General features: G+C 45.4%; 1 protein-coding gene across 2 annotated transcripts in view; it reads left to right on the top strand.

Moving 5' to 3' along the window:
• The window catches only part of LAPTM5 (lysosomal protein transmembrane 5), a 186,186-nt gene that overhangs the window by 114,837 nt on the left and 45,527 nt on the right, over positions 1–25,822 (top strand). The window contains exon 6 of one of the 2 annotated variants that reach the window (XM_069756797.1): positions 13,579–13,668. The exons of the other annotated variant lie outside the window; for it this stretch is intronic. Within the exon in view, the coding sequence (XP_069612898.1) occupies positions 13,579–13,668 (90 nt within the window). The remainder of the gene's footprint in view (positions 1–13,578; positions 13,669–25,822) is intronic. 2 annotated transcript variants of the gene reach the window in all.

The raw sequence follows: 25,822 nt of genomic DNA, 5'->3' as shown, positions 1-25,822 counted from the left end.
GCAATACTATGGGCAAAAAACGCATCCTGCGGGCACATTTGCAGGATCCGTTTCTTGTCCAAAACGACGGATTGCGACGGAATGCCAAACAACGCAAGTGTGAAAGTAGCCTTAGGGCTAGGGTTAGGGTTGGGGCTAAAGTTAGGGCTAGGGTTGGGGCTAAAGTTAGGGTTAGAGCTGGGATTAGGTTTAGGGTTTGGATTAGGGTTGGTATTAGGGTTAGGGTTGGCATTAGGGTTACGCTTGGGATTAGGGTTAGGTTTGGGATTAGGGTTAAGGTTAGGGTTGTGATTAGGGGTGTATTGGGATTAGGGTTAGGTTTGAGGTTAGGGTTGAGATTAGGATTAGGGGTGTGTTGGATTTAGGGTTTTGATTAGGGTTATGGTTAGGGTTGACATTAGGGTTGTTTTGGGGTAAGGGTTGTGATTATGGTTAGGGTTAGTGATTAGGATTATGGATCAGGTTGGGATTAGGGTTAGGGGTTGGAGCTAGAATTGGGGGGTTTCCACTGTTTAGGTACATCAGGGGGTCTCCAAACACGACAGCCAATTTTGCGCTCAAAAAGTCAAATGGTGCTCCCTCCCTTCTGAGCTCTGCCGTGCGCCCAAACAGTGGGTTACCCCCACATATGGGGCATCAGCGTACTCGGGATAAATTGGACAACAACTTCTGGGGTCCAATTTCTCTTGTTACCCTTGTGAAAATAAAAACTTGGGGGCTACAAAAAATTTTTTGTGAAAAAAAAAAATATTTTTTATTTTCACGACTCTGCATTCTAAACTTCTGTGAAGCACTTGGGCATTCAAAGTTCTCACCACACATCTAGATAAGTTCCTTGGGGGGTCTAGTTTCCAAAATGGGGTCACTTGTGGGGGGTTACTACAGTTTAGGTATATCAGGGGCTCTGCAATCGCAACATAATGCCCACAGACCATTCTATCAAAGTCTGCATTCCAAAAAGGCGCTCCTTCCCTTCCGAGCTCTGCCGTGCGCCCAAACAGTGGTTTACCCCCACATATGGCACATCAGCGTACTCGGGATAAATTGGACAACAACTATTGCAGTCCAATTTCTCCTGTTACCCTTGTGAAAATAAAAACTTTGGGGCTACAAAATCTTTTTTGTGAAAAAAAAAATATTTTTTATTTTCACGACTCTGCATTCTAAACTTCTGTGAAGCACTTGGGCATTCAAAGTTCTCACCACACATCTAGATAAGTTCCTTGGGGGGTCTAGTTTCCAAAATGGGGTCACTTGTGGAGGGTTTCTACTGGTTAGGTACATCAGGGGCTCTGCAAATGCAACATAATACCCGCAGACCATTCTATCAAAGTCTGCATTCCAAAACGGCGCTCCTTCCTTCCGAGCTCTGCCGTGCGCCCAAACAGTGGTTTACCCCCACATATGGGGTACCAGCATACTCAAGACAAATTGGACAACAACTTTTGGGGTCCAATTTCTCTTGTTACCCTTGTAAAAATAAAAACTTGGGGGCTACAATATCTTTTTTGTGGAAAAAAAAAATATTTTTTATTTTCACGGCTCTGCATTATAAACTTCTGTGAAGCACTTGGGCATTCAAGGTTCTCACCACACATCTAGATAAGTTCCATGGGGGGTCTAGTTTCCAAAATGGGGTCACTTGTGGGGGATTTCTACTGTTTAGGCACATCAGGGGCTCTCCAAACGCGACATGGCGTCCGATCTCAATTCCAGCCAATTCTACATTGAAAAAGTAAAACGGCACTCCTTCTCTTCCAAGCTCTGCGGTGCGCCCTAACAGTGGTTTACCCCCACATATTGGGTATCAGCGTACTCAGGAGAAATTGCACAACAACTTTTGTGGTCTAATTTTCCCTGTTACCCTTGTGAAAATAAAAATTTGTGGGCAAAAAGATCATTTTTGTAGAAAAATGCGATTTTTTTTTTTTCACGGCTCTACGTTATAAACTTCTGTGAAGCACATGGGGGTTCAAAGTGCTCGCCACACATCTAGATAAGTTCCTTAAGGGGTCTAGTTTCCAAAATGGTGTCACTTGTGGGGGGTTTCCACTGTTTAGGCACATCAGGGGCTCTCCAAACGCGACATGGCGTCCAATCTCAATTCCAGCCAATTCTACATTGAAAAAGTAAAACGGCGCTCCTTCACTTCCAAGCTCTGCGGTGCGCCCAAACAGTGGTTTACCCTCACATATGGGGTATCGACGTATTCAGGAGAAATCGCACAACAACTTTTGTGGTCTAATTTCTCCTGTTACCCTTGTGAAAATAAGAATTTGTGGGCAAAAAGATCATTTTTGTGTAAACAAAAGCGATTTTTTTATTTTCACGGCTCTACGTTATAAACTTCTGTGAAGCACTTGGGGGTTCAAAGTGCTCGCCACACATCTAGATAAGTTCCTTAAGGGGTCTAGTTTCCAAAATGGTGTCACTTGTGGGGGGTTTCCACTGTTTAGGCACATCAGGGGCTCTCTAAACGTGACATGGCGTCCGATCTCAATTCCAGCCAATTCTGCATTGAAAAAGTCAAACGGCGCTCCTTCACTTCTAAGTTCTGCGGTGCGCCCTAACAGTGGTTTACCCCCACATATGGGGTATTGGCGTATTCAGGAGAAATTGCATAACAAAATTTATGGTTACATTTCTGTTTTTACACTTGTGAAAATAAAAAAAATGGTTCTGAATTAAGATGTTTGCAAAAAAAAGTTAAATGTTCATTTTTTCCTTCCACATTGTTTTAGTTCCTGTGAAGCACGTAAAGGGTTAATAAACTTCTTGAATGTGGTTTTGAGAACCTTGAGGGGTGTAGTTTTTAGAATGGTGTCACACTTCATTATTTTCTATCATATAGACCCCTCAAAATGACTTCAAATGTGATGTGGTCCCTAAAAAAAAATGGTGTTGTAAAAATGAGAAATTGCTGGTCAACTTTTAACCCTTATAACTCCCTAACAAAAAAAAATTTTGTTTCCAAAATTGTGCTGATGTAAAGTAGACATGTGGGAAATGTTATTTATTAACTATTTTTCGTGACATATCTCTCTGATTTAAGGGCATAAAAATACAAAGTTTGAAAATTGCAAAATTTTAAAAATTTTCGCCATATTTCCGTTTTTTTCATAAATAATCGCAAGTAATATCGAAGAAATGTTACCACTAACATGAAGTACAATATGTCACGAAAAAACAATCTCAGAATCAGCGGGATCCGTTGAAGCGTTCCAGAGTTATAACCTCATAAAGTGACAGTGGTCAGAATTGCAAAAATTGGCTCGGTCATTAAGTACCAAATTGGCTCTGTCACTAAGGGGTTAAAATAACCAGTACAGTTGTCCCCACTCTGAATATATAGCATGATACCTCAATACATAGCCCGGTATACAATAATATATATATATATACACATATACATATCTATATATATAATTGGCTAAGGGTTTTTCCGTCTGTCTGTCTGTCTGTCCTGGAAATCCCACGTCTCTGATTGGTCGAGGCCGCAAGGCCTCGACCAATCAGCAACGGGCACAGCGACGATGATGTCATAAAGGACATAGACATCCCGCGTCTCTGATTCAGCGACGGGCACAGTATCGACGTAGATGTCATAATGGTTGCCATGGCGACAATGATGTCATAAAGGTTGCCTCGACCAATCAGCGATGGGCACAGTCTGCCGCGAATTCTGGAATCATCATTGTCCATATACTACGGTGACATGCATATTCTAGAATACCCGATGCGTCAGAATCGGGCCACAATCTAGTATATATATATATGCATATATATATATATATATATTGTGACAAAACACTCTGGGATCGCCTTTGCTGGGGTCAAAGGACACGTGGTTTGTGCATTGAATCTGAGGCGTATAGCAGGTTTCTGAGCAGGCTGACCTCAGGTCAGATTTATTAACGTGAAAGCAACACAAAAAACAAAACATAAAAATAAATCCTAGCCTGTCCGGCACTAACTAAACAAATACGTTGCTATCTCAACAACTGGGGGGGCTTCTCCCACCCAGCTAACATCATACAGATCTTGAGCAGAGCTCTTCACTCACGTTTGTCTCACACAGGCAGGCAATCTGTGTGCCCCAGGCAGAGACTGGAAACACCCAGCTGGTCATCTTTTATTCCTGCAATCATTAACCCATTAGCACCCTGAAGATACTGAGTGGCCTAATTCACATAGGACAAACACCTGGGCGAGATATACCTGCCTCCATCTACCACACCAGCATGAGTCTTACATATCCCCCCCCCCTTGCTCAGACCACTCCGGTCGAGCAAGAACACTTTTGAAACAGTGCACTCGGGATAGGGCATCGGCGTTCCCCATCTGCACCCCAGGTCGGTGCTCCACCGTAAAAGAGTAAGCCTGCAGGGCAAGGAACCACCGGGTTACCCGACTATTACGGTCCTTGTGGAGGTGCATCCACTTGAGAGGGGCATGGTCTGTGACCAGCCTAAACTTCCTACCAGCCAAGTAATACTTGAGGGAGTCGAGAGCCCATTTAATGGCTAGGCACTCTTTTTCAACCACCGCATACCTCTGCTCATGTACATTCAGTTTCCGACTGAGATAGAGGACCGGGTGTTCGACTCCGTCCCTCACCTGGGAAAGTACAGCTCCGACACCAGTATCAGAGGCATCAGTTTGTACCACAAACTCGCTGCTGAAATCACGAGTCACTAGTACGGGCTGAGAGCACAAAGCCCGTTTCAGGCTGTGGAAGGCCTCTTCAGCAGCTGAGGTCCATTTTACCATGACGGAACCCTTCCCCTTGGTAAGATCCGTCAAGGGAGTAGCCATGGCTGCAAAATTGGGTATGAACCGGCGATAATAGCAGGCAATCCCCAGGAAAGCCTGCACTTGTTTCTTGTTCACTGGTTGTGGCCAGCCCTGAATTGCCTGTATTTTGTCGATCTGGGGTTTAACCACTCCTCGGCCAATCACGTAGCCCAAGTATCGGGCTTCTTCAAGCCCGATGTGGCATTTCTTGGGGTTTGCCGTTAAACCTGCATCTCGCAGGTCATCAATCACGGCTTGTACCTTCTGTAGATGAGTTTCCCAGTCCATGCTGTAAATTACGATGTCATCCAGGTAGGCAGAAGCGTACTGTCTGTGAGGCCTCAAGACTCGATCCATCAATCTCTGGAACGTTGCGGGAGCTCCGTGAAGTCCAAACGGCATATAGACATACTGGAACAGACCTTCCGGTGTAGCAAATGCCGTCTTCTCTCTGGCCGCCTCGGCCAGAGGAATCTGCCAGTACCCCTTTGTTAAATCCAGGGTCGTAATGTATCGGGCTTTACCAAGCCGGTCGATCAACTCATCGACCCGGGGCATAGGGTACGCATCAAATTTAGAAACTGCATTCAGTTTCCTAAAGTCATTACAAAACCGGATGGAGCCATCCGGTTTAGGTATCAACACAATTGGACTGGACCAGGCGCTGTGTGACTCCTCAATGACTCCTAAGTCCAACATTGCCATCACTTCCCGGGAGACGGCTTCACGGCGGGCTTCCGGAGTCCGGTAGGGCTTCACATGAACAGTGACGCCAGGCTCTGTGACAATCTCATGTTTCACCAACTTCGTCCGGCCAGGTTTTTCGGAGAAGAACTGTCGGTTCTGTAACAAAAATTGCTTAACCTCAGATTTTTGTCGTTCTGAGAGAGTCTCAGCAACCTGCACCTCTGGTACAGTAGGTGAACAAACCGGACGGGGCAGATCCGCCGTTAGGGCAGAGCGGTCTTTCCAGGATTTTATCAGATTCACATGATAAATCTGTTCCGGTTTTCTCTTACCCGGCTGGTACACTTTATAGTTCACTTCACCAACTCTTTCTCGGACCTCAAACGGGCCCTGCCATTTCGCCAGGAATTTACTATCCACCGTAGGGATTAGGACCAACACCCTATCGCCGGGTGCAAATGTACGGACCTTAGCGCCTCTATCATAACTTTGCCTCTGGGCTCCCTGGGCCTGTAACATATGGTCCCTAACAATGGGCATGACAGCGGCAATACGATCCTGCATTTGTGTTACATGGTCGATCACCGTTTTAAAGGGAGTGACTTGACCTTCCCAGGTTTCTTTTGCGACGTCCAGCAGTCCCCGGGGACGACGGGCGTACAACAGTTCGAAAGGCGAAAATCCTGTGGAAGACTGGGGAACTTCCCTAATGGCAAACAGCAAATAGGGTAACAAGTAATCCCAGTTCTTCCCATCTTTGTCTATCGCCTTCCGGAGCATCTGTTTTAAGGTTTTGTTGAAGCGCTCAACCAGGCCATCTGTTTGAGGGTGATAGACAGACGTACGCAACGGGTCTATTTGTAAGAGCCTGCAGAGCTCCTTCATTACCCTCGACATAAAGGGAGTCCCCTGGTCGGTGAGTATCTGTTTTGGAATTCCCACCCGACTAAACACTTGTACCAATTCCTTGGCGATCGTCTTGGTAGCTGTGTTACGCAAAGGGACGGCTTCCGGGTAACGAGTGGCATAGTCCACGATGACGAGGATATGTTGGTGCCCACGTGCGGATCGGGGAAGGGGCCCAACCAAATCCATCCCAATTCTCTCAAAAGGGACCCCGATGATAGGAAGGGGTACCAAAGGGCTACGGAACTGAGATTTAGGGGCCGCGATTTGGCACTCTGGACAGGACTCACAATAGTTACGCACATCACAATGTATTCCAGGCCACACAAAACAATGCAATATCCTTTCTGTGGTTTTCTGTACCCCCAGATGTCCCCCCATTATATGACCGTGGGCCAAATTCAGTACCTTCCGCCGATAAGGTTTGGGTACCACTAACCGTTGCACTGTGTCTTCCCCTTTTTTTTCTACCTGGTAGAGCAAATCATTTTCAAGAACCATATACGGGTACGCTAGCCTAGTGTCAGGTTCTACGGGTACCCCATCTATCATTTTTACATTTTTCCTAGCCGGAGTCAAGGTAGGATCTTTCATTTGCTCGCTGTGGAAGTCCAGGTGGATGACTCCCAAATCTGGCAGGCAGGGTGCCGGATGGCTGTCTGCCTCCGCCTCTCGCTGAGGTTCCTCAGTTTCCTCTGTTTCCCCCGCCATGACGGAGAATGGGTACTGAAGGTTAGATTCACTAACCTCCCCAGCAACATCTTCCTGTGGGGTCTCCTCTAGGGACTCGGGACCTCCAGATGGCATGGGAGAAGATTCACGGGTACAGCTACCGTGAAGGAGCAACTGATTCTCCCACAACTGCCAGAAATAGGGAAAATCCCTGCCCAGGATTACATCATGTAACAATGCGGGAACGAGTCCCACTTTGTGCTGCACTGACCCATAGGGAGTAGAAATCCATATGACCGCTGTTAAGTACGAGCGGGTGTCACCATGCACACACGTCACAGAAAACTTGTCAGACGGACCAGACGGAAGTGCCACTAGACTAGCTTTCACCAGAGTCACCACACTTCCAGAGTCTAGTAATGCCACAACATTTTTCCCATCAACAGATAATTCACACAGGTGTTTCACTGTATCATTTTGACCCGCATTCACACTCACTAGCTGTGTAACCAAAGACATGCGTTTTCTAGAGTCTATAACGTCGCACTGCATGGGTTCAGCGGTAACATGACAGTTCACAGAAACATGACCCTTCTCATGGCAGCGGAAACACCTAACAGGTCCCCTACTGAGACCACCGTCCAACACTCTTGGTCTCGGAGTGCGAGCAGTCCCGGACTCCTCCCCCACAGTTTTAAGCGATTTTCCTTCACCCGTGGTCCCTGGAACAGTCTTACCGGTTCCACGAGGAGGAGGCACAGACCGGGGGTTGGCGGTGTCGTCGGGAAGTCCTTCTGCCACGGAATAACGCTCGACCAACTCCACAAGTTGATCCGCTGTCGTGGGATTTCCTTGGCTTACCCACCTTTTCAGCGCTGGGGGTAGTACTCTCAGGTACTTGTCCAGGACAACCCGCTGGATTATTTCGGGTATTGTCAGTACCTCAGGTTGCAGCCATTTCTTTGTCAAGTAGATCAGGTCGAACATCTGAGACCGCGCTGGTTTATCCTGCTGGTATGTCCACTGATGTACCCTCTGTGCACGGACAGCCGTCGTCACACCCAGCCGGGCCAGGATCTCTGCTTTCAGCTTCTCAAAGTCCTGAGCGACCTCCGGGTCCAAATCATGGTAAGCTTTTTGGGCCTCGCCGGAGAGAAACGGGGCAATCAAATCGGCCCACCGTGCCTTCGGCCACTTCTCTCTCAATGCCGTCCGCTCAAACGTTGTCAGGTATGCCTCGACGTCATCTTCTGCAGTCAGCTTTTGCCAGTATCGACTCACATGGATCCTTCTGGACTCTGCTTCCGGGTCAGCGTCAGGCATGCTCACCAGGCGCTGCGCCACCTGTTGGAGAAGTTGGCGGTCTGCAACCATCATGTCCAGTAACTCCTTCAGCTGTGCGGCCATCAAGCGATTAGCTTCGTGCTGTGCGGCAGTGGCCTGCTGCTGTACGGCAGTGGACTTTACTAAGGCTTTCACCACGTCTTCCATGCTGTCGCCTGTGCCACGGTATGCCCGCGTTCTCCACCACAATGTGACAAAACACTCTGGGATCGCCTTTGCTGGGGTCAAAGGACACGTGGTTTGTGCATTGAATCTGAGGCGTACAGCAGGTTTCTGAGCAGGCTGACCTCAGGTCAGATTTATTAACGTGAAAGCAACACAAAAAACAAAACATAAAAATAAATCCTAGCCTGTCCGGCACTAACTAAACAAATACGTTGCTATCTCAACAACTGGGGGGGCTTCTCCCACCCAGCTAACATCATACAGATCTTGAGCAGAGCTCTTCACTCACGTTTGTCTCACACAGGCAGGCAATCTGTGTGCCCCAGGCAGAGACTGGAAACACCCAGCTGGTCATCTTTTATTCCTGCAATCATTAACCCATTAGCACCCTGAAGATACTGAGTGGCCTAATTCACATAGGACAAACACCTGGGCGAGATATACCTGCCTCCATCTACCACACCAGCATGAGTCTTACAATATATATATATATATATATATATACATACATATATACATATATATATATACATATATATATACATACTATATATATATACATATACATACATATATATACATACATATATACATACATATATATATATATAATACATACATATACATATATATACACACATATATATATATATATATATATATATATATATAATGTGTGTAAGTACAAAATAAAGTACACATTTCCCCCTCAATGACTCATGGGGCACCTAAAAAGGCTCCTATCCATATGAACATATCCAAAGAGGAATCAGTCCCAATAACTTAGGCTACTAATCACACTAATCTTTAAACAAGTTATTGGGATTGATTCCTCTTTGGATATGTTCATATGGATAGGAGCCTTTTTAGGTGCCCCATGAGCCATTGAGGGAGAAATGTGTACTTTATTTTGTACTTACACATCTATATATACCTGTATATGTATATATATATATATATATATATATATATATATATATATATAGAGTAGAGGAAAAAAACAAATCAGCACTTCCAATGTGAACACGTGCAAGCTGCAAACTGCAACACAGAGATAAAAAAAAGACCACAGCATTCATAAAAAAAATTTCAAAATTTTTTTTTTTTTTTTTTATAAAACTTACAGTTAAAATGGAGATTCTTAGCGCATAAATTGGCCAATTCATGTGTGCCCATCAACCACGGCAAGGTGATCTCCCCCTGATGGGTCCTACTCTACTGTACATGCCACTCTTGGGCCACCAGCCTACAACTTCGGACAAACATGTCACTCTGGGCTAGACCTACAATTTATGGGCAGGTAGAGTTGATTACCGCCACCTGCAAGGTCAATGGGGGAAGTGCAAGATAAGTCTGGATGTTGCCACATCCATACAAATAGAGGAAAAAACTCTATTGGCCAATTTATGCGCTAAGAATCTCCATTTTAACTGTAAGTTTTATGAAAAAAAAAAAATTTTAAAAAAATTTTTATGAAAAAATATTTTTGTGAAATGTATATTTGTCTGTGTTTTCACATGGCCGATTCATGTACATGTGCTGCTATGGTCTTTTTTTTTTATCTCCGTGTTGCAGTTTGCAGCTTGCACGTGTTCACATTGGAAGTGCTGATTTGTTTTTTTTCCTCTATTTGTATGGATGTGGCAACATCCAGACTTATCTTGCACTTCCCCCATTGACCTTGCAGGTGGCGGTAATCAACTCTACCTGCCCATAAATTGTAGGTCTAGCCCAGAGTGACGTGTTTGTCCGAAGTTGTAGGCTGGTGGCCCAAGAGTGGCATGTACAGTAGAGTAGGACCCATCAGGGGGAGATCACCTTGCCATGGTTGATGGGCACACATGAATTGGCCAATTTATGCGCTAAGAATCTCCATTTTAACTGTAAGTTTTATGAAAAAAAAAATTTTTTTTGAAAAATTTTTTATGAAAAAATATTTTTGTGAAATGTATATTTGTCTGTGTTTTCACATGGCCGATTCATGTACATGTGCTGCTGTGGTCTTTTTTTTTATCTATCTATATATATATATATATATATATATATATTATCTATCTATATATATATATATAAAAATAAGAGCAGCACAATGCTCACCGGTGGGTGCCAAGCCTCCTGGATAAGACCATCCACATGTCCAACCACATAATATGCCAAGCAGAAAAAGAAGGCAGCACTCCAATAATTTGTAAAGGTGAAAAAAAGCTGTGAAGTTTATTTCAAACCCACATGTCGCGACGTTTCGGCTCACACTGAGCCTTTCTCAAGCCAAGGCTTGAGAAAGGCTCAGTGTGAGCCGAAACGTCGCGAGATGTGGGTCTGAAATAAACTTCACAGCTTTTTTTCACCTTTACAAATTATTGGAGTGCTGCCTTCTTTTTCTGCTTGGTATATATATATATATATATATATATATATATATATATATATATCTAATATATATATATCTAATATATAATTGCCTAGAATACTACTTCCTGCAATTTGTGCCAACTTCCGTGGCTTTGTCCGGAGCTAATGTCCGGAGCTAATGTCCGGAGCTAATGTCCGGAGATTAATTGCCTAGAATACTACTTCCTGCAATTTGTGCCAACTTCCGTGGCTTTGTCCGGAGCTAATGTCCGGAGCTAATGTGCGGAGCTAATGTGCGGAGCTAATATCCGGAGCTAATGTGCGGAGCTAATGTCCGGAGCTAATGTGCGGAGATAATGTCCGGAGCTAATGTCCGGAGATAAGTGACGTCAACAGTGTCCAGTGTCTGATTGGTTGCCGCCTGCTGCGAGCGACCAATCAGAAACGTGCCGTACTGTGACACACTCCGCCCGCCATTTTGGTGTGATTTTTGAATTTTTACCTCACAGCAAGTTTCTACTGCGTGGAGGCGGGCCCAGTGACGTTGCTCTTCAAGCTCCTGCCGAATTTCGTCAAAAAAATGATAATACCATTTACCAAAACTATATATATTTAGTTGTGAAGTGGTTCAGTGACATTTTCACACCAATTTTGAACTTTTGTTTGGTGTTTTCTCCATATACTGCCTATTATTTTTGTTCTTTCTTACTATTATTTATTAATTGTATTATTCTTACATTTGAATAAATAAAGTATATATGGATTCTAGACTCCCGATTCTTTAGAATCGGGCTGCCATCTAGTATATATATAAATGTGTATATATATATATATACGGTAATTGTATACTGGGTCATGTATTGAGGTATCATGCTATATATTCAGAGTGGGGACATCTGTATTGGTTATTTTAATTATGTTTTAATTGTTGTTGTGTACTGATAAAGTGGATATGCTTTTCTATACTTGAATCATTGCGGTGGTGTGCATATATCCCACTAGTGTCTTTTTTCTTCTTTTCCATCGCTTTATTCTGAGGACTATAACTTTTTTATTTTTTTGCTGATGATGCTGTGTGGCAGCTTGTTTTTTGCGGGACAAGATGACGTTTTCAGCGGTACCATGGTTATTTATATCTGTCTTTTTGGTCGCGTGTTATTCCACTTTTTGTTTGTCGGTATGATAACAAAGGGTTGCTTTCTGCCTCGTTTTTTTTTTTTTCGTTTTTACGGTGTTCACTGAAGGGTTTAACTAGTAGGACAGTTTTATAGGTCGAGTTGTTACGGACGCGGCAATACTAAATATGTGTACTTTTATTTTTTTATTTTTTCTATTTAGATAAAGGAATGTATTTATTGTATATTTTTTTAATTTTTTTACCTGGGGGGATCACATTCTATTGACAGATCGCTGATCTGACACTTTGCTGTGCACTGTGTCAGATCAGCGATCACACAGGCACAGTAGGGAGGCTTACTAGCACTTGCTCTGAGCAGGCGCTGGTAAGCCACCTCCCTGCAGGACCCGGATGCAGCCCCGTGGCCATTTTGGATCCGGGCCTGCAGGGAGGAGGAGGTAAGAGACCCTCGGAGCAACGCGATCACATTGCATTGCTCCGAGGGTCTCAGGGAAGCACGCAGGGAGCCCCCTCCCTGCGCGATGCTTCCCCATACTGCCGGAACACTGCGATCATGTTTGATCGCAGTGTGCCAGGGGTTAATGTGCTGGGGGCGGTTCATGTCCGCTCCTCGCACATAGTGCTGGAAGTCAGCTGACACCCAGCCGCGATCAGCCGTGCTCCCCCCCTTGAGCGCAGCTGATCGCACTGGACGTACTATCCCGTCACGGGGAATTAAGTCCCAGGTCACCTTGACGGGATAGTGCGTCCAATGGGATTAAGGGGTTAAGTAAATTCAAAGTGACCTCCACATATATGACTATGGGAAAACAGATGGTAACTGCTCTTCACTGCTGTTTTGTCAATTCACAATCTGTACTGTGTGCTTACAGATTTTTGCTGTAAGCTGTGACATCCTCCTGCTAAACAGATTCACCCTAAAATAGTTACTGCACTGTATTCCCTGCCTCGGCTTTTATATTGTCTATGAAACACTGTGCTATACTATATGATGTTTTATGCCAGATGATGGCTTTGTTATGCCATCTGATAGCTATCTCATAGCTGCAAGGCATTATTGGGAAGCCTACAAAGGTCATGTGTGCCTTCTCTGACAAGCAATGCTATTCATCGTGTAAAAAAATGAAGGATATTTTTGGCAATTTTCGCAAATTAAAATATAAATTGTACAAATTTGCAGGGTACAGTGAATTTCCTACAATTCAAAACTAATTAGATTCCCATCTTATAGATTTGCTCATATCTACCTGCTACACTGACAAATTTAGCTCTATTCCATCTATAAGAGCATTATACTCAGTTCACATAGTATAACTCTGAGTGAAAAGCAATAGAAAAGTAAAGATGATCTAGATTTGAACTCCATATTGCAAGCAGAATAAATCAATATTCCGGCTACTTTAAAAGATGTGGTGAAGCTTATGCTCTTCATTATCTATCTTAAATCTATGGGATTATAAAATGCATTAGCAATTCTGTTTATAGGGTGAAATCGTAATAAACTCAGCTCTTTATCTTAGACTTACCCTTCTGCAAGCATGTCTTCTGAGAAATACATCAAGAAAATGATCATCTTCTCATTGCTCCGTACTGCTGTGATCTTGTATAAGGTAACATTTTCATTTCTGAATATACATTTATAAACTTTGCTCACTACAGCGAGCAGTGTAATTAAAATGAGTAAGCCAGAGAAAGATGATTCAGCAACTCTGTGCAATGCAATTAGCCGGGGGAATATATACCATGACCGCTCCATAAACTTCCTTACTTAGCATCAGCAAAGCACAAGGAACTGGTAGAAATAAACATGGTATAATGTCCAGCACTATGTTATTAAGATACGAATTGGTAAAGATCTCTGAAGACACTAAATCTCAGACAAATAATTCCTGCTCTCTGTGAACTCCTGCAACATTGAATTTACTAGGACGGCAAATTGCACAGGTAAATCACTGTTTCCATATTTTCCATACTAATGTAATATCAGACATCGTCGACGCTCGTTGAATAGCTCTGATGTTGCTGTGGAGCAACACAAAGGAAATACTACAAGATATTCCTACGTATTTGGAAATAGAATAAAATGATAGATTATTTTCTGTTAAGTCAGACTAATTATTACATTTATTTAAAGAGAAGCGGTCACCTCGTTCAGCCATGCTCTAATTAGGGGCAGTGGAGACATGAGGGTCAGTAGGTCCTCTTATCAGCTGGCCTGGCTGTCTTTAGAAAAACAGCATAGACCAGGGCTCATCCAACTGAACGCCCGTACTCCTTTCCCATGGACAGAGTACTACTCAGACAACGAGGTGTGAAGGTAATTGACTACGGAAATAATTTATTGGATCAACAACAGTCAATAACATAGAGTACAGACCCAGCAAGTGCATAATATGATGCAAATTAAAGAGTCTCACCCTTCCACTAGCTCACCGGGAATTAGAACATCTGCTATTTCAGGGCTTCTATGGCTAACTACATCAACCAGTAGCACTCAGCTTTTGACGGGCACCCACAAAGAGGAGGTAGCGGAAAGCTTAGGAAGCTGACAGAGTCCATTGAGGTATGTGGCCACGTGGCCTTATTGTTCCAGTCTGGGTTCTCTAAACGTCTCGATGGGTTCAGTGAATGAAATCTGTATTCCTCCGGTTGAAGTTATGGTTCCTTGGCTGCTATCTTGTAAAGACTCTCTGTATCTTGTAAAGACTCTCCGTAGAAGAAGAGAGATCCTTTTTTATACCTACAGCTGTGCCTCAGGCCAATATCCACAGATTTCAGGAAAGGTGGGAGGATATTATCTCTCATTGTTCAAGTGTTCAATTAATCTGCATGGACTGTGTATCAGCAGGTAGTCAGCAGGAATTCACCAAATTAGCAAATATCGATTGTTCAATTAACCTGTGCTTTTGTCCCTCAAGAATAGAAGAAGAATAAAGGTACCTTCACACATAACGATATTGTTAACGATATCGTTGCTATTTGTGACGTAGCAACGATATCGTTAATGAAATCGTTATGTGTGACAGCGACCAACGATCAGGCCCCTGCTGGGAGATCGTTGGTCGCTGAAGAAAGTCCAGAACTTTATTTCGTCGCTGGACTCCTGCTGACATCGCTGGATCGGCGTGTGTGACACCGATCCAGCGATGTCTTCACTGGTAACCAGGGTAAACATCGGGTAACTAAGCGCAGGGCCGCGCTTAGTAACCCGATGTTTACCCTGGTTACCATGCTAAAAGTAAAAAAAACCAAACAGTACATACTTACCTACAGCCATCTGTCCTCCAGCGCTGTGCTCTGCACTCCTCCTGTACTGTCTGTGAGCCGGAAAGCAGAGCGGTGACGTCACCGCTCTGCTTTCCGGCTCACAGCCAGTACAGGAGGAGAGCAGAGAAGCAGAGCGCAGCGCTGGAGGACAGACAGCGGTAGGTAAGTATGTACTGTTTGTTTTTTTTTTACTTTTAGGATGGTAACCAGGGTAAACATCGGGTTACTAAGCGCGGCCCTGCGCTTAGTTACCCGATGTTTACCCTGGTTACCGGCATCGTTGGTCGCTGGAGAGCGGTCTGTGTGACAGCTCTCCAGCGACCAAACAGCGACGCTGCAGCGATCCGGATCGTTGTCGGTATCGCTGCAGCATCGCTTAATGTGAAGGGGCCTTAAGCTGTAGGGGTTGGTAAGATAGGTAATCATCAGACATTCAACAAACATCAATTCAATCTACAACAAGAGTCAACATTCAAGCTCATATGAACAATAGGTCATGTCCCTGGGAATACTAAATAATACATCTGGCATGATTAAGAACAAACGTGGTGTCATCATAGGGGTGTACGTAGTAATCATGGGGCCTAATAAAAAATGTCCTATTTGGGTCCCCCAGATCACCCAAAAACAAAAATATTTGCCAGATTAGGCAGGAACATGTCACATAGTATAGTCACAGAAGGGCATATCTCACAACTTATAAATATAGAGAAGGACATTTATTGTAGTACTTACAAATTAATTTTGCCCCGATTTGAAGCCATTTGGTGTTCTTACCTCTTCTGATACCCCTTTCTTTGCCCCCATAAGGTATGATACAAACAAAAATCCCCCCTAAAACACAGCATGATACCCTCACAGATATTTCCTCAACATTACCCTCAACATGCACAGTATAATGCCCCCATAGTGTCCACAACACAGTGATGTTCCCACAGTTCCCCCATGCACTTTATGAGGCCCTGTGATCTCCAGCACAATATGATGGGCCCCACAGTCCCACAATGCAGTATGATGTATACCACAATCCTACACAACAGTATAATAGCCCTACACACAGTATGAAGCTTCCCATAGTCTTCCACTCGGTATGAGACCCCCAAGCAGCCATCCACACAGTCATTATATTGTATCTTGACCATTATACTCTATAATGTCCCCATACAGCAATCTACATAGTATAGTGACTCTCATACTGTATAATGGTCTGACACACACACACACAGCTTTCCAGACAGTATAAAGGCCGATACACAGAAAAACTATCCCTCCATAAAGTATAATGGCCCCAAAAGCACCCAAATAATATTGCTATACAGTACAGCAGTCAAACAGGTGTCCTGTGACATGTTTTCCTATTGTTATTATTATTATTTATTTATATAGCACTATTAATTCCATGCTGCTGTACATGAGAACGGGGTTACATACAGAGTTATAGATATTGTTTACCGTAAACAAATTTACAATGACAGACTGGTACAGAGGGGAGAGGACCCTGTCCTTGCAGATTTACATTCTACAGCATAATGGGTAAGAGACAGAAGGTCGGGGGTGCAGCAACTCTAGTGGTGGTGAGGCGGTAGCTCGGATGGTGGTGATGCAGTAGAATGGCTATTGCAGGCTGTAGGCTTTCCTGAAGAGATGGGTTTTCAGGTTCCATCAGAAGGATCCGAGGGTGGTGGATAATCGGACGTGTTTAGGCGTGGAATTCCAGAGGATGGGAATATTCGGGAGAAATCTTGGAGGCGGTTGTGTGAGGAACGAATAAGTGTGGAGGAGAGTAGGGGGTCTTGGGAGGATCAAAGATTGTGTGAGGGAAGATATTGGGAGATTAGTTCAGAGATATAGGGAGGGGACAGGTTGTGGATGGCTTTGTAGATCAGTATTAGTAGTTTGAACTGGATTCATTGGGGAATTGGGAGCCAGTGGAGGCATTTGCAGAGTGGAGAAACAGGGGAGTAGCAAGGAGAGAGGTGGATTAGCCGAGCAGCAGAGTTGAGGACAGACTGGAGTGGTGCAAGCGAGTTAGCGGGGAGGCCACAGAGGTGAGTGTTGCAATAATCGAGGTGGGAGATGATGAGGGCATGCACAAGAGTTTTAGTAGATTGAGGGCTGAGGAAGGGACGGAATCTGGCAATATTTTTGAGTTGTAGGCGACAGGAGGTGGCAAGAGTTAGGACATGCGGTTTGAAGGACCAGGAGAGTTGAGAGTTACTCCGAGCTAGCGGATTACAGGTGCGGGAGAGATTGTGATGCCATTTACCATAATAGATAGATCGGGTAGGGGAGATACGTGAGATGGAGGAAAGATGATGAGTTTGGTTTTGTCTACATTGAGTTTTAGAAAGCGAGAGGTGAAGAAGCAGGATATGACTGATAGACACTCTGGGATTTTAGACAACAGGAGGTGACATCTGGGAATGAGAGGTAGATCTGAGTGCCTTCCGCGTACAGATGGTACTGGAAGCCATAGGACTTTATGAGTTGTCCTAGGCCAAGGGTATAGATGGAAAAAGTAGGGGCCCAAGGGCAGAGTCCAGAGGGACACCAACAGAGAGAGGGCGGGATGAGGAGGTAGTGTGGGAGTGGGAAACGCTAAATGTGGTCCGAAAGGTATGAGGCAATCCAGGACAGGGCAAGGTCTTTGATGGAGGAAGTTTGAAACATACATTCCCTATTATCTTGTGGGCTTTTAGGAATAAAGGGATTTCATGCTATTAAAAGCTCCCAATTTTTAGGATTCATAATTGGAAGTCATCCTATTGAAAAAAAGATACCTACTACAAGTGGCTACATTACGACTATGAGTACAGACTATGTACAGACTATATTACATAGCTGTGCTCTGGCAAAGTCACTGGACAGGAAGTGACTTTCTGGGATTAAACCTAATGGAAATATAAAGGGGTGCATCAATCAGCTGACTGCTGCAATTCCAGCCTATCAACTCCCTTCCCCCAGTGATAACATGAAGTTGCATCCAGGTATGCTTATTCTGTGTAGTGGCATGTAGTATTGCATAGCAGCTATTCAATTAAATGGTCATCAGTGAAGTTCATATATAGATCAGGTCTGCCAGAGTGGGTGCCATTGATTCCTAGGGTCTTTCTGCAGGGAACACCAAGGAGTAGGGTTGAGCGAAACGGGTCGTTCATTTTCAAAAGTCGCCGACTTTTGGTAAAGTCGAGTTTCATGAAACCCGACCCGACCCCTGTGCGGGGTCGGCCATGCGGTACGCGACTTTCGCGCCAAAGTCGCGTTTCAATGACGCGAAAAGCGCCATTTCTCAGCCAATGAAGGTGAACGCAGAGTGTGGGCAGCGTGATGACATAGGTCCTGGTCCCCACCATCTTAGAGAAGGGCATTGCAGTGATTGGTTTGCTGTCTGCGGCGTCACAGGGGCTATAAAGGGGCGTTCCCGCCGACCGCCATGTTACTGCTGCTGATCTGAGCTTAGGGAGAGGTTGCTGCCGCTTCTTCAGAAGCAGGGATAGCGTTAGGCAGGGTCCATTAACCACAAAACCGCTTGTGCTGTAGCGATTTCCACTGTCCAACACCACCTTCGGTGTGCAGGGACAGTGGAAGCTACATTTTTTTTTTCCTCAGCGCTGTAGCTCATTGGGCTGCCCTAGAAGGCTCCCTGATAGCTGCATTGCTGTGTGTACGCCGCTGTGCAAACCAACTGCTTTTTTCAAAGCAAAAATCCTCTTGTTCCTTCCTTTCTGCACAGCTATCTTTTTTGTTTGTCCACACTTTTTATTTAATTTGTGCATCAGTCCACTCCTTATTGCTGCCTGCCATACCTGGCTGAGATTACTGCAGGGAGATAGTAATTGAAGGACACTCCCTGTTTTTTTTTTTTTTTGTGGGAGATTAAGATTGGCATTTCTGCTAGAGTGCCATCCCTGTGTATGCCATCTCTCACTCAGTGGGCCATAGAAAGCCTATTTTTTTTTTTTTTGCTTGATTTTGGTTCTAAAATCTACCTGAAAAAAAATCACATCAATCAGTGGGAGAAAAATATTGGCCTCTGGGCTTGTGTGCCACTCCTGACTCCTGTGGGCGCCATCTCTCACTCAGTGGGCCATAGAAAGCCTATTTTTTTTTTTTTGCTTGATTTGGGTTCTAAAATCTACCTGAAAAAAAATCACATCAATCAGTGGGAGAAAAATATTGGCCTCTGGGCTTGTGTGCCACTCCTGACTCCTGTGGGTGCCATCTCTCACTCAGTGGGCCACAGAAAGCCTATATTTTTTTTTTTTATTTGGTTTCTAAATTGTCCCTGAAAAATCATTTTATTTTATTTGGTTTCTAAATTCTTCCTGAATAAATCATTTTATTTAATTTTTTTTCTAAAGTCTCCTTAAAAAAAAAAAAAAAAAAAGTGGGAGATTAATATTGACGTTTGTGCTTGAGTGACAGTCCTGCGTGTGTGGCATCTCTCTGATTTTGTGCCACAGAAAACAGAGTGTGTAACATTGTGCCTGATTTTCCTTGCGGTTTCACCAACCTGTAAAGCGATATCGAAATCATACTGCAGTTATAGCTCACCGTGTAAGTTGTCTGACAGCAACAAAATATGTTACTTTGGTTAAGTTTGTAAAACAATGAGGAAGTCTGGTGGAAGAGGTCGTGGCCGTGGGCGTTCATTGTCAGCTGGTAATGATGGTAGTGGTAGTGGAGCATCAGGTGGTCGTGGGAAAAAAATTATTCCACCTAAGTCTGGAGCTGTGGAGCCAGGTTCGTCGTCTGGCTACACAAGGCCTCGAACACTCCCTTTTCTGGGAGTTGGAAAACCGCTTTTAAAGCCGGAGCAGCAACAGCAAGTTTTGGCTTACCTTGCTGACTCAGCCTCTAGCTCTTTTGCCTCCTCTTCTGAAACTGGCAAATCTAAAAGCAGCGCGTCGTTAGTGGATGTTCACGGTCAGGGACAAGTCGCTTCCTTGTCCTCTTCAGCAAAAACAACAACAAGAGAGAAGGATGCAGCAGGCGACACAACGGGTTACTCCATGGAGCTCTTTACACATACCGTCCCTGGCTTAGAAAGTGAAACAGTTAACAGGCCATGCCCATTACAAGTAGATTCTGACATGGAGTGCACTGATACACAGCCACAGCCAGACTACTATGCTGGTCCTTTGACTCAGACCACAACATTGCCCTCTCAGGGTACTGATCCAGAATCAGACCCTGATGAGACTATGTTGCCCCGTCACGAACGCTATACCGCCGACCTACACGGTGACACAGGCGAAGTTGCACACGAGCTAGAAGAGGAGGTTATAGATGACCCAGTTGTCGACCCCGATTGGCAGCCATTGGGGGAACAGGGTGCAGGCGGCAGTAGTTCTGAAGCGGAGGAGGAGGGGCCGCAGCAGGCATCAACACCGCAACAGGTTCCATCTGCCGGGCCCGTATCTTGCCCAAAACGCGTGGCAAAGCAAAAAAATGTTGGAGGACAGCGTGTCCATCCGGTTAAAGCTCAGTCAGCAATTCCTGAAAAGGGATCCGATGCTAGGAAGAGTGCAGTCTGGCATTTTTTTAAACAACATCCAATTGATCAGCGCAAAGTCATCTGTCAAAAATGTTCAACTAGCTTAAGCAGAGGTCAGAATCTGAAAAGTCTTAATACAAGTTGCATGCATAGACATTTAACCACCATGCATTTGCAAGCCAGGACTACCTACCAAACGTCCCTTAAGGTTGTAGCACACTCGGCCAATGAAGCTACTCAGCAACGCAACATCCCTTCCGTCACTGTAAGGCCACCATTTTCTTCACCACCGGCAGTATCTGTGCAGGTTTCTTTGCCAGCCCAAAGCAGTCAGGGTCAGGGAATCACCAGTTTCGTTGGAGGTAATACTGCATCTAGGGCACCGGCGGAAACAATACCGTCTCCAACCGTCTCTCAGTCTGCCATGTCCACCGGCACACCCGCTAGTTCCACGATCTCCAGCTCTCCAGTCCAGCTCACCCTACATGAGACTCTAGTTAGAAAAAGGAAGTACTTATCCTCGCATCCGCGTACACAGGGTTTGAATGCCCACATAGCTAGACTAATCTCGTTAGAGATGATGCCCTACCGGTTAGTTGAAAGCAAAGCTTTCAAAGCCCTGATGGAGTACGCTGAACCACGCTACGAGCTACCCAGTCGACACTTTTTTTTCCAGAAAAGCCATCCCAGCCCTGCACCAGCATGTTAAACAGCACATCGTCCATGCACTCAGGCAATCTGTGAGTACAAAGGTGCACCTGACTACAGATGCATGGACCAGTAGGCATGGCCAGGGACGTTACGTGTCCATCACGGCACACTGGGTGAATGTGGTGGATGCAGGGTCCACAGGGGACATCAATTTCGGGACAGTTGTGCCTAGCCCACGGTCTAGGAAACAGTTGGCTGTAGGCGTTCGCACCCCCTCCTCCTCCTCCTCATCCTCCTGCAGAAGCGAGAGCTCTTCCACAGACCACAGTCGTGAAACCACTCCATCGTCAGCTGTCACTGTTGCACACCTGTTGTCCCATTATGGGGCAGCTACTGGCAAGCATCAGCAGGCTGTATTGGCTATGAAGTGTTTGGGCGACAACAGACACACCGCGGAAGTTCTGTCCGAGTTCTTGCAGCAAGAAACGCAGTCGTGGCTGGGCACAGTAGATCTTGAGGCAGGCAAGGTAGTGAGTGATAATGGAAGGAATTTCATGGCTGCCATCTCCCTTTCCCAACTGAAACACATTCCTTGCCTGGCTCACACCTTAAACCTGGTGGTGCAGTGCTTATTGAAAACTTATCCTGGTTTCTCAGACCTGCTCCTCAAAGTGCGTGGACTTTGCGCACATATCCGCCGTTCGCCTGTACACTCCAGCCGTATGCAGACCTATCAGCGGTCTTTGAACCTTCCCCAGCATCGCCTAATCATAGACGTTGCAACAAGGTGGAACTCAACACTGCACATGCTTCAGAGACTGTGCGAACAGAGGCGGGCTGTTATGTTTTTGTGGGAGGATACACATACACGGGCAGGCAGTAGGATGGCAGACATGGAGTTGTCGGGTGTGCAGTGGTCGAAGATACAAGACATGTGTCAAGTCCTTCAGTGTTTTGAGGAATGCACACGGCTGGTTAGTGCAGACAACGCCATAATAAGCATGAGCATTCCACTAATGCGTCTGCTGATGCAAAGTTTGACGCACATTAAGGATCAGGTGTCTGCACCAGAGGAAGAGGAAAGCCTTGATGACAGTCAGCCATTGTCTGGTCAGGGCAGTGTACAGGACGAGGTAGCGGGCGAAGAGGAGGTGGAGGACGAGGAGGATGATGGGGATGAGTATATTTTTAATGAGGAAGCTTTCCCGGGGGCACTGGAAATTGGTGGCGTGGCAAGGCCGGGTTCTGGTTTTTTGAGGGACACAAGTGACGTCGATTTGCCTGCAACTGCCCCTCAACCAAGCACAACCGCAGATTTGACAACTGGAACTTTGGCCCACATGGTGGATTATGCCTTGCGTATCCTCAAAAGGGACACACGCATTACAAAAATGATGAACGATGACGATTACTGGTTGGCCTGCCTCCTTGATCCTCGCTATAAAGGCAAATTGCAAAATATTATGCCACATGAGAACTTGGAACTAATATTAGCAACAAAACAATCAACTCTTGTTGACCGTTTGCTTCAGGCATTCCCAGCACACAGCGCCCGTGATCGTTCTCACACGAGCTCCAGGGGCCAGCAGACCAGGAGTGCTAGGGGTGCACACATCAGAAGTGGCGTTGGACAGAGGGGTTTTCTGACCAGGTTGTGGAGTGATTTTGCTATGACCGCAGACAGGACAGGTACTGCTGCATCAATTCAAAGTGACAGGAGACAACATTTGTCCAGTATGGTTACAAACTATTTTTCATCCCTTATCGATGTTCTCCCTCAACCGTCATTCCCATTTGATTACTGGGCATCCAAATTAGACACCTGGCCAGAATTGGCTGAATATGCATTGCAGGAGCTTGCTTGCCCGGCTGCTAGTGTCCTATCTGAAAGAGTATTCAGTGCTGCTGGTTCAATATTAACCGAAAAAAGGACTCGTCTGGCTACACAAAATGTTGATGATCTAACATTCATTAAAATGAACCACAACTGGATTTCTAATTCTTTTGCCCCACCTTGCCCGGGCGACACCTAGCTTTCCTCTGAAAAGCTCTTGCCTGTGGACTACTGTGAATTACTTATCAAATGTCTTAATTTGCAGCAGCTGATTGTCCAGCATACGACATGTTAACACCTCCCTAAATGGCCAAACTCCCCACACGGGCCCGTGGTATCGCGACTTGGCGCAAGCACCCGTGAGAGTGCTGTTTGTCTGAAGAGGTGGGTGTGCCCGCTTTTGCTCGACAGCACTGGCACTGGGTCCCTCATAGTACAATAAAGTGTCTCTGGCGGTGGTGGTGCGCACCCAACGTCAGACACACTGTTATAACATGAGGGGCCCTTTGGCCTGTACCGCCGTCCACAAGAGAGTTCACCCACCCCCAGGTCAAACATTGCTCTGCCACTTCCACAATTATATCTCACACTTCCACCAATGTTTAGACCATGCGCTGACATCCTTCCATTCCTGACACTGACAATACCATTGCGTTGACATGTATGATGGTACTTCACATAGTCAGTGGCAGTGTCCTCTATTTACCCAAGTAAATACTTTGCGCCAAATTAGTAGGTCAGAAACTACGCAGAGGATCCCACCCCTGTAGCTAATGATTGCACCCTTTAGTGTTTCCGTTGTGTTTTAAATGCGAGACATTCACATTTCTGTATTGTTTTTGACTACTAACTGGCAGACACTCATTACAATCTGACTACACTGACCAGACCACTGCTGCCCGTGTACCCCTGGAACCAATTTCTAATTGCCTAAAGCAAGGCCAATTTTTTTGTGTTAGGCCTTTGATGCCTGTCTGCGGTCACTCCTTCCACTAGACCTCCACTGACCAGACCACTGCTGCCCGTGTACCCATGGAACCAATTTCAAATTGCCTACAGCAAGGCCAATTTTTTTATGTTAGGCCTTTGAGGCCTGTCTGCGGTCACTCCTTCCACTAGACCTCCACTGACCAGACCACTGCTGCCCGTGTACCCATGGAACCAATTTCAAATTGCCTACAGCAAGGCCAATTTTTTTATGTTAGGCCTTTGAGGCCTGTCTGCGGTCACTCCTTCCACTAGACCTCCACTGACCAGACCACTGCTGCCCGTGTACCCCTGGAACCAATTTCTAATTGCCTAAAGCAAGGCCAATTTTTTGGTGTTAGGCCTTTGATGCCTGTCTGCGGTCACTCCTTCCACTAGACCTCCACTGACCAGACCACTGCTGCCCGTGTATGCCGATGGGCGGGGGTTTATGATGCGCTTCCGGCACAGGTATGTTAAATGCTGCTGTCAGAGATTGACAACAGCATTTAAGATGTTAACAGCCATGGGTGGATCGGAGAAAAGTTGCAGGCTCATCGCCGCATCAAACAGGGGGAGGCAACCTTGGACGAGCCTATACATTTTTACCTTGTCCCAGTATGGGACATCTATGTTTCCTGATCTCATACTTTGCAATGCATTTAAATTGCAGGGCATCAGATCAGCGTCTTGCAGGCAGGGAGGAGGCATTTCAGCTCCTACTCTCAAAGAGCTTAAAGGCCAAGGCCATAGTCCCTGGGTGACCTTGCAGCCATCTTTCATCCCGGGGTCACCATGGAGACCGTCGGCACAAAGCAATGGCAAACGCATTGTGATCATGGGAGCAGAGAGGGAGCTACCACCCTCTGCGATGCCCATTGTTGTCACTGTCACTATTGACAGCAGCATCAGAGGGGCTAAACGCCCACGATCAATGCTAGCAGGGCGTCACCTCTCATATTGAGTTGACACCCACATTTGATCGTGACGGTGCTTGGTGTGAGCTCATGTGATCCCACAGCACTGTACATATATGGCGCATGTTGGGAAGGGGTTAAGAAAGAAGTGTGTAAAGACAGAAGACACAACCTTCCAAGAAATCAAGCATTTTGGAAATTAAAGGGACTCTGTCACCTGAATTTGGCGGGACTGGTTTTGGGTCATATGGGCGGAGTTTTCGGGTGTTTGATTCACCCTTTCCTTACCTGCTGGCTGCATGCTGGCTGCAATATTGGATTGAAGTTCATTCTCTGTCCTCCATAGTACACGCCTGCGCAAGGCAAGATTGCTTTGCGCAGGCGTGTACTATGGAGGACAGAGAATGAACTTCAATCCAATATTGCAGCCAGCATGCAGCCAGCAGGTAAGGAAAGGGTGAATCAAACACCCGTAAACTCCGCCCATATGACCCAAAAACAGTCCCGCCAAATTCAGGTGACAGGTTCCCTTTAAGAAAAGTAAACACTGAATCAGAAGGCAAACATTTTAATAAAGTTCACAATACTAATAACAATACCACACACAATACAATACAACCACTCACCGATTC

This window comes from Ranitomeya imitator, chromosome 3, assembly GCF_032444005.1.
Source record: "Ranitomeya imitator isolate aRanImi1 chromosome 3, aRanImi1.pri, whole genome shotgun sequence".
NCBI classification, from domain to species: Eukaryota; Metazoa; Chordata; class Amphibia; order Anura; family Dendrobatidae; genus Ranitomeya; species Ranitomeya imitator.
This window is presented reverse-complemented; position numbering and strand designations above follow the sequence as displayed.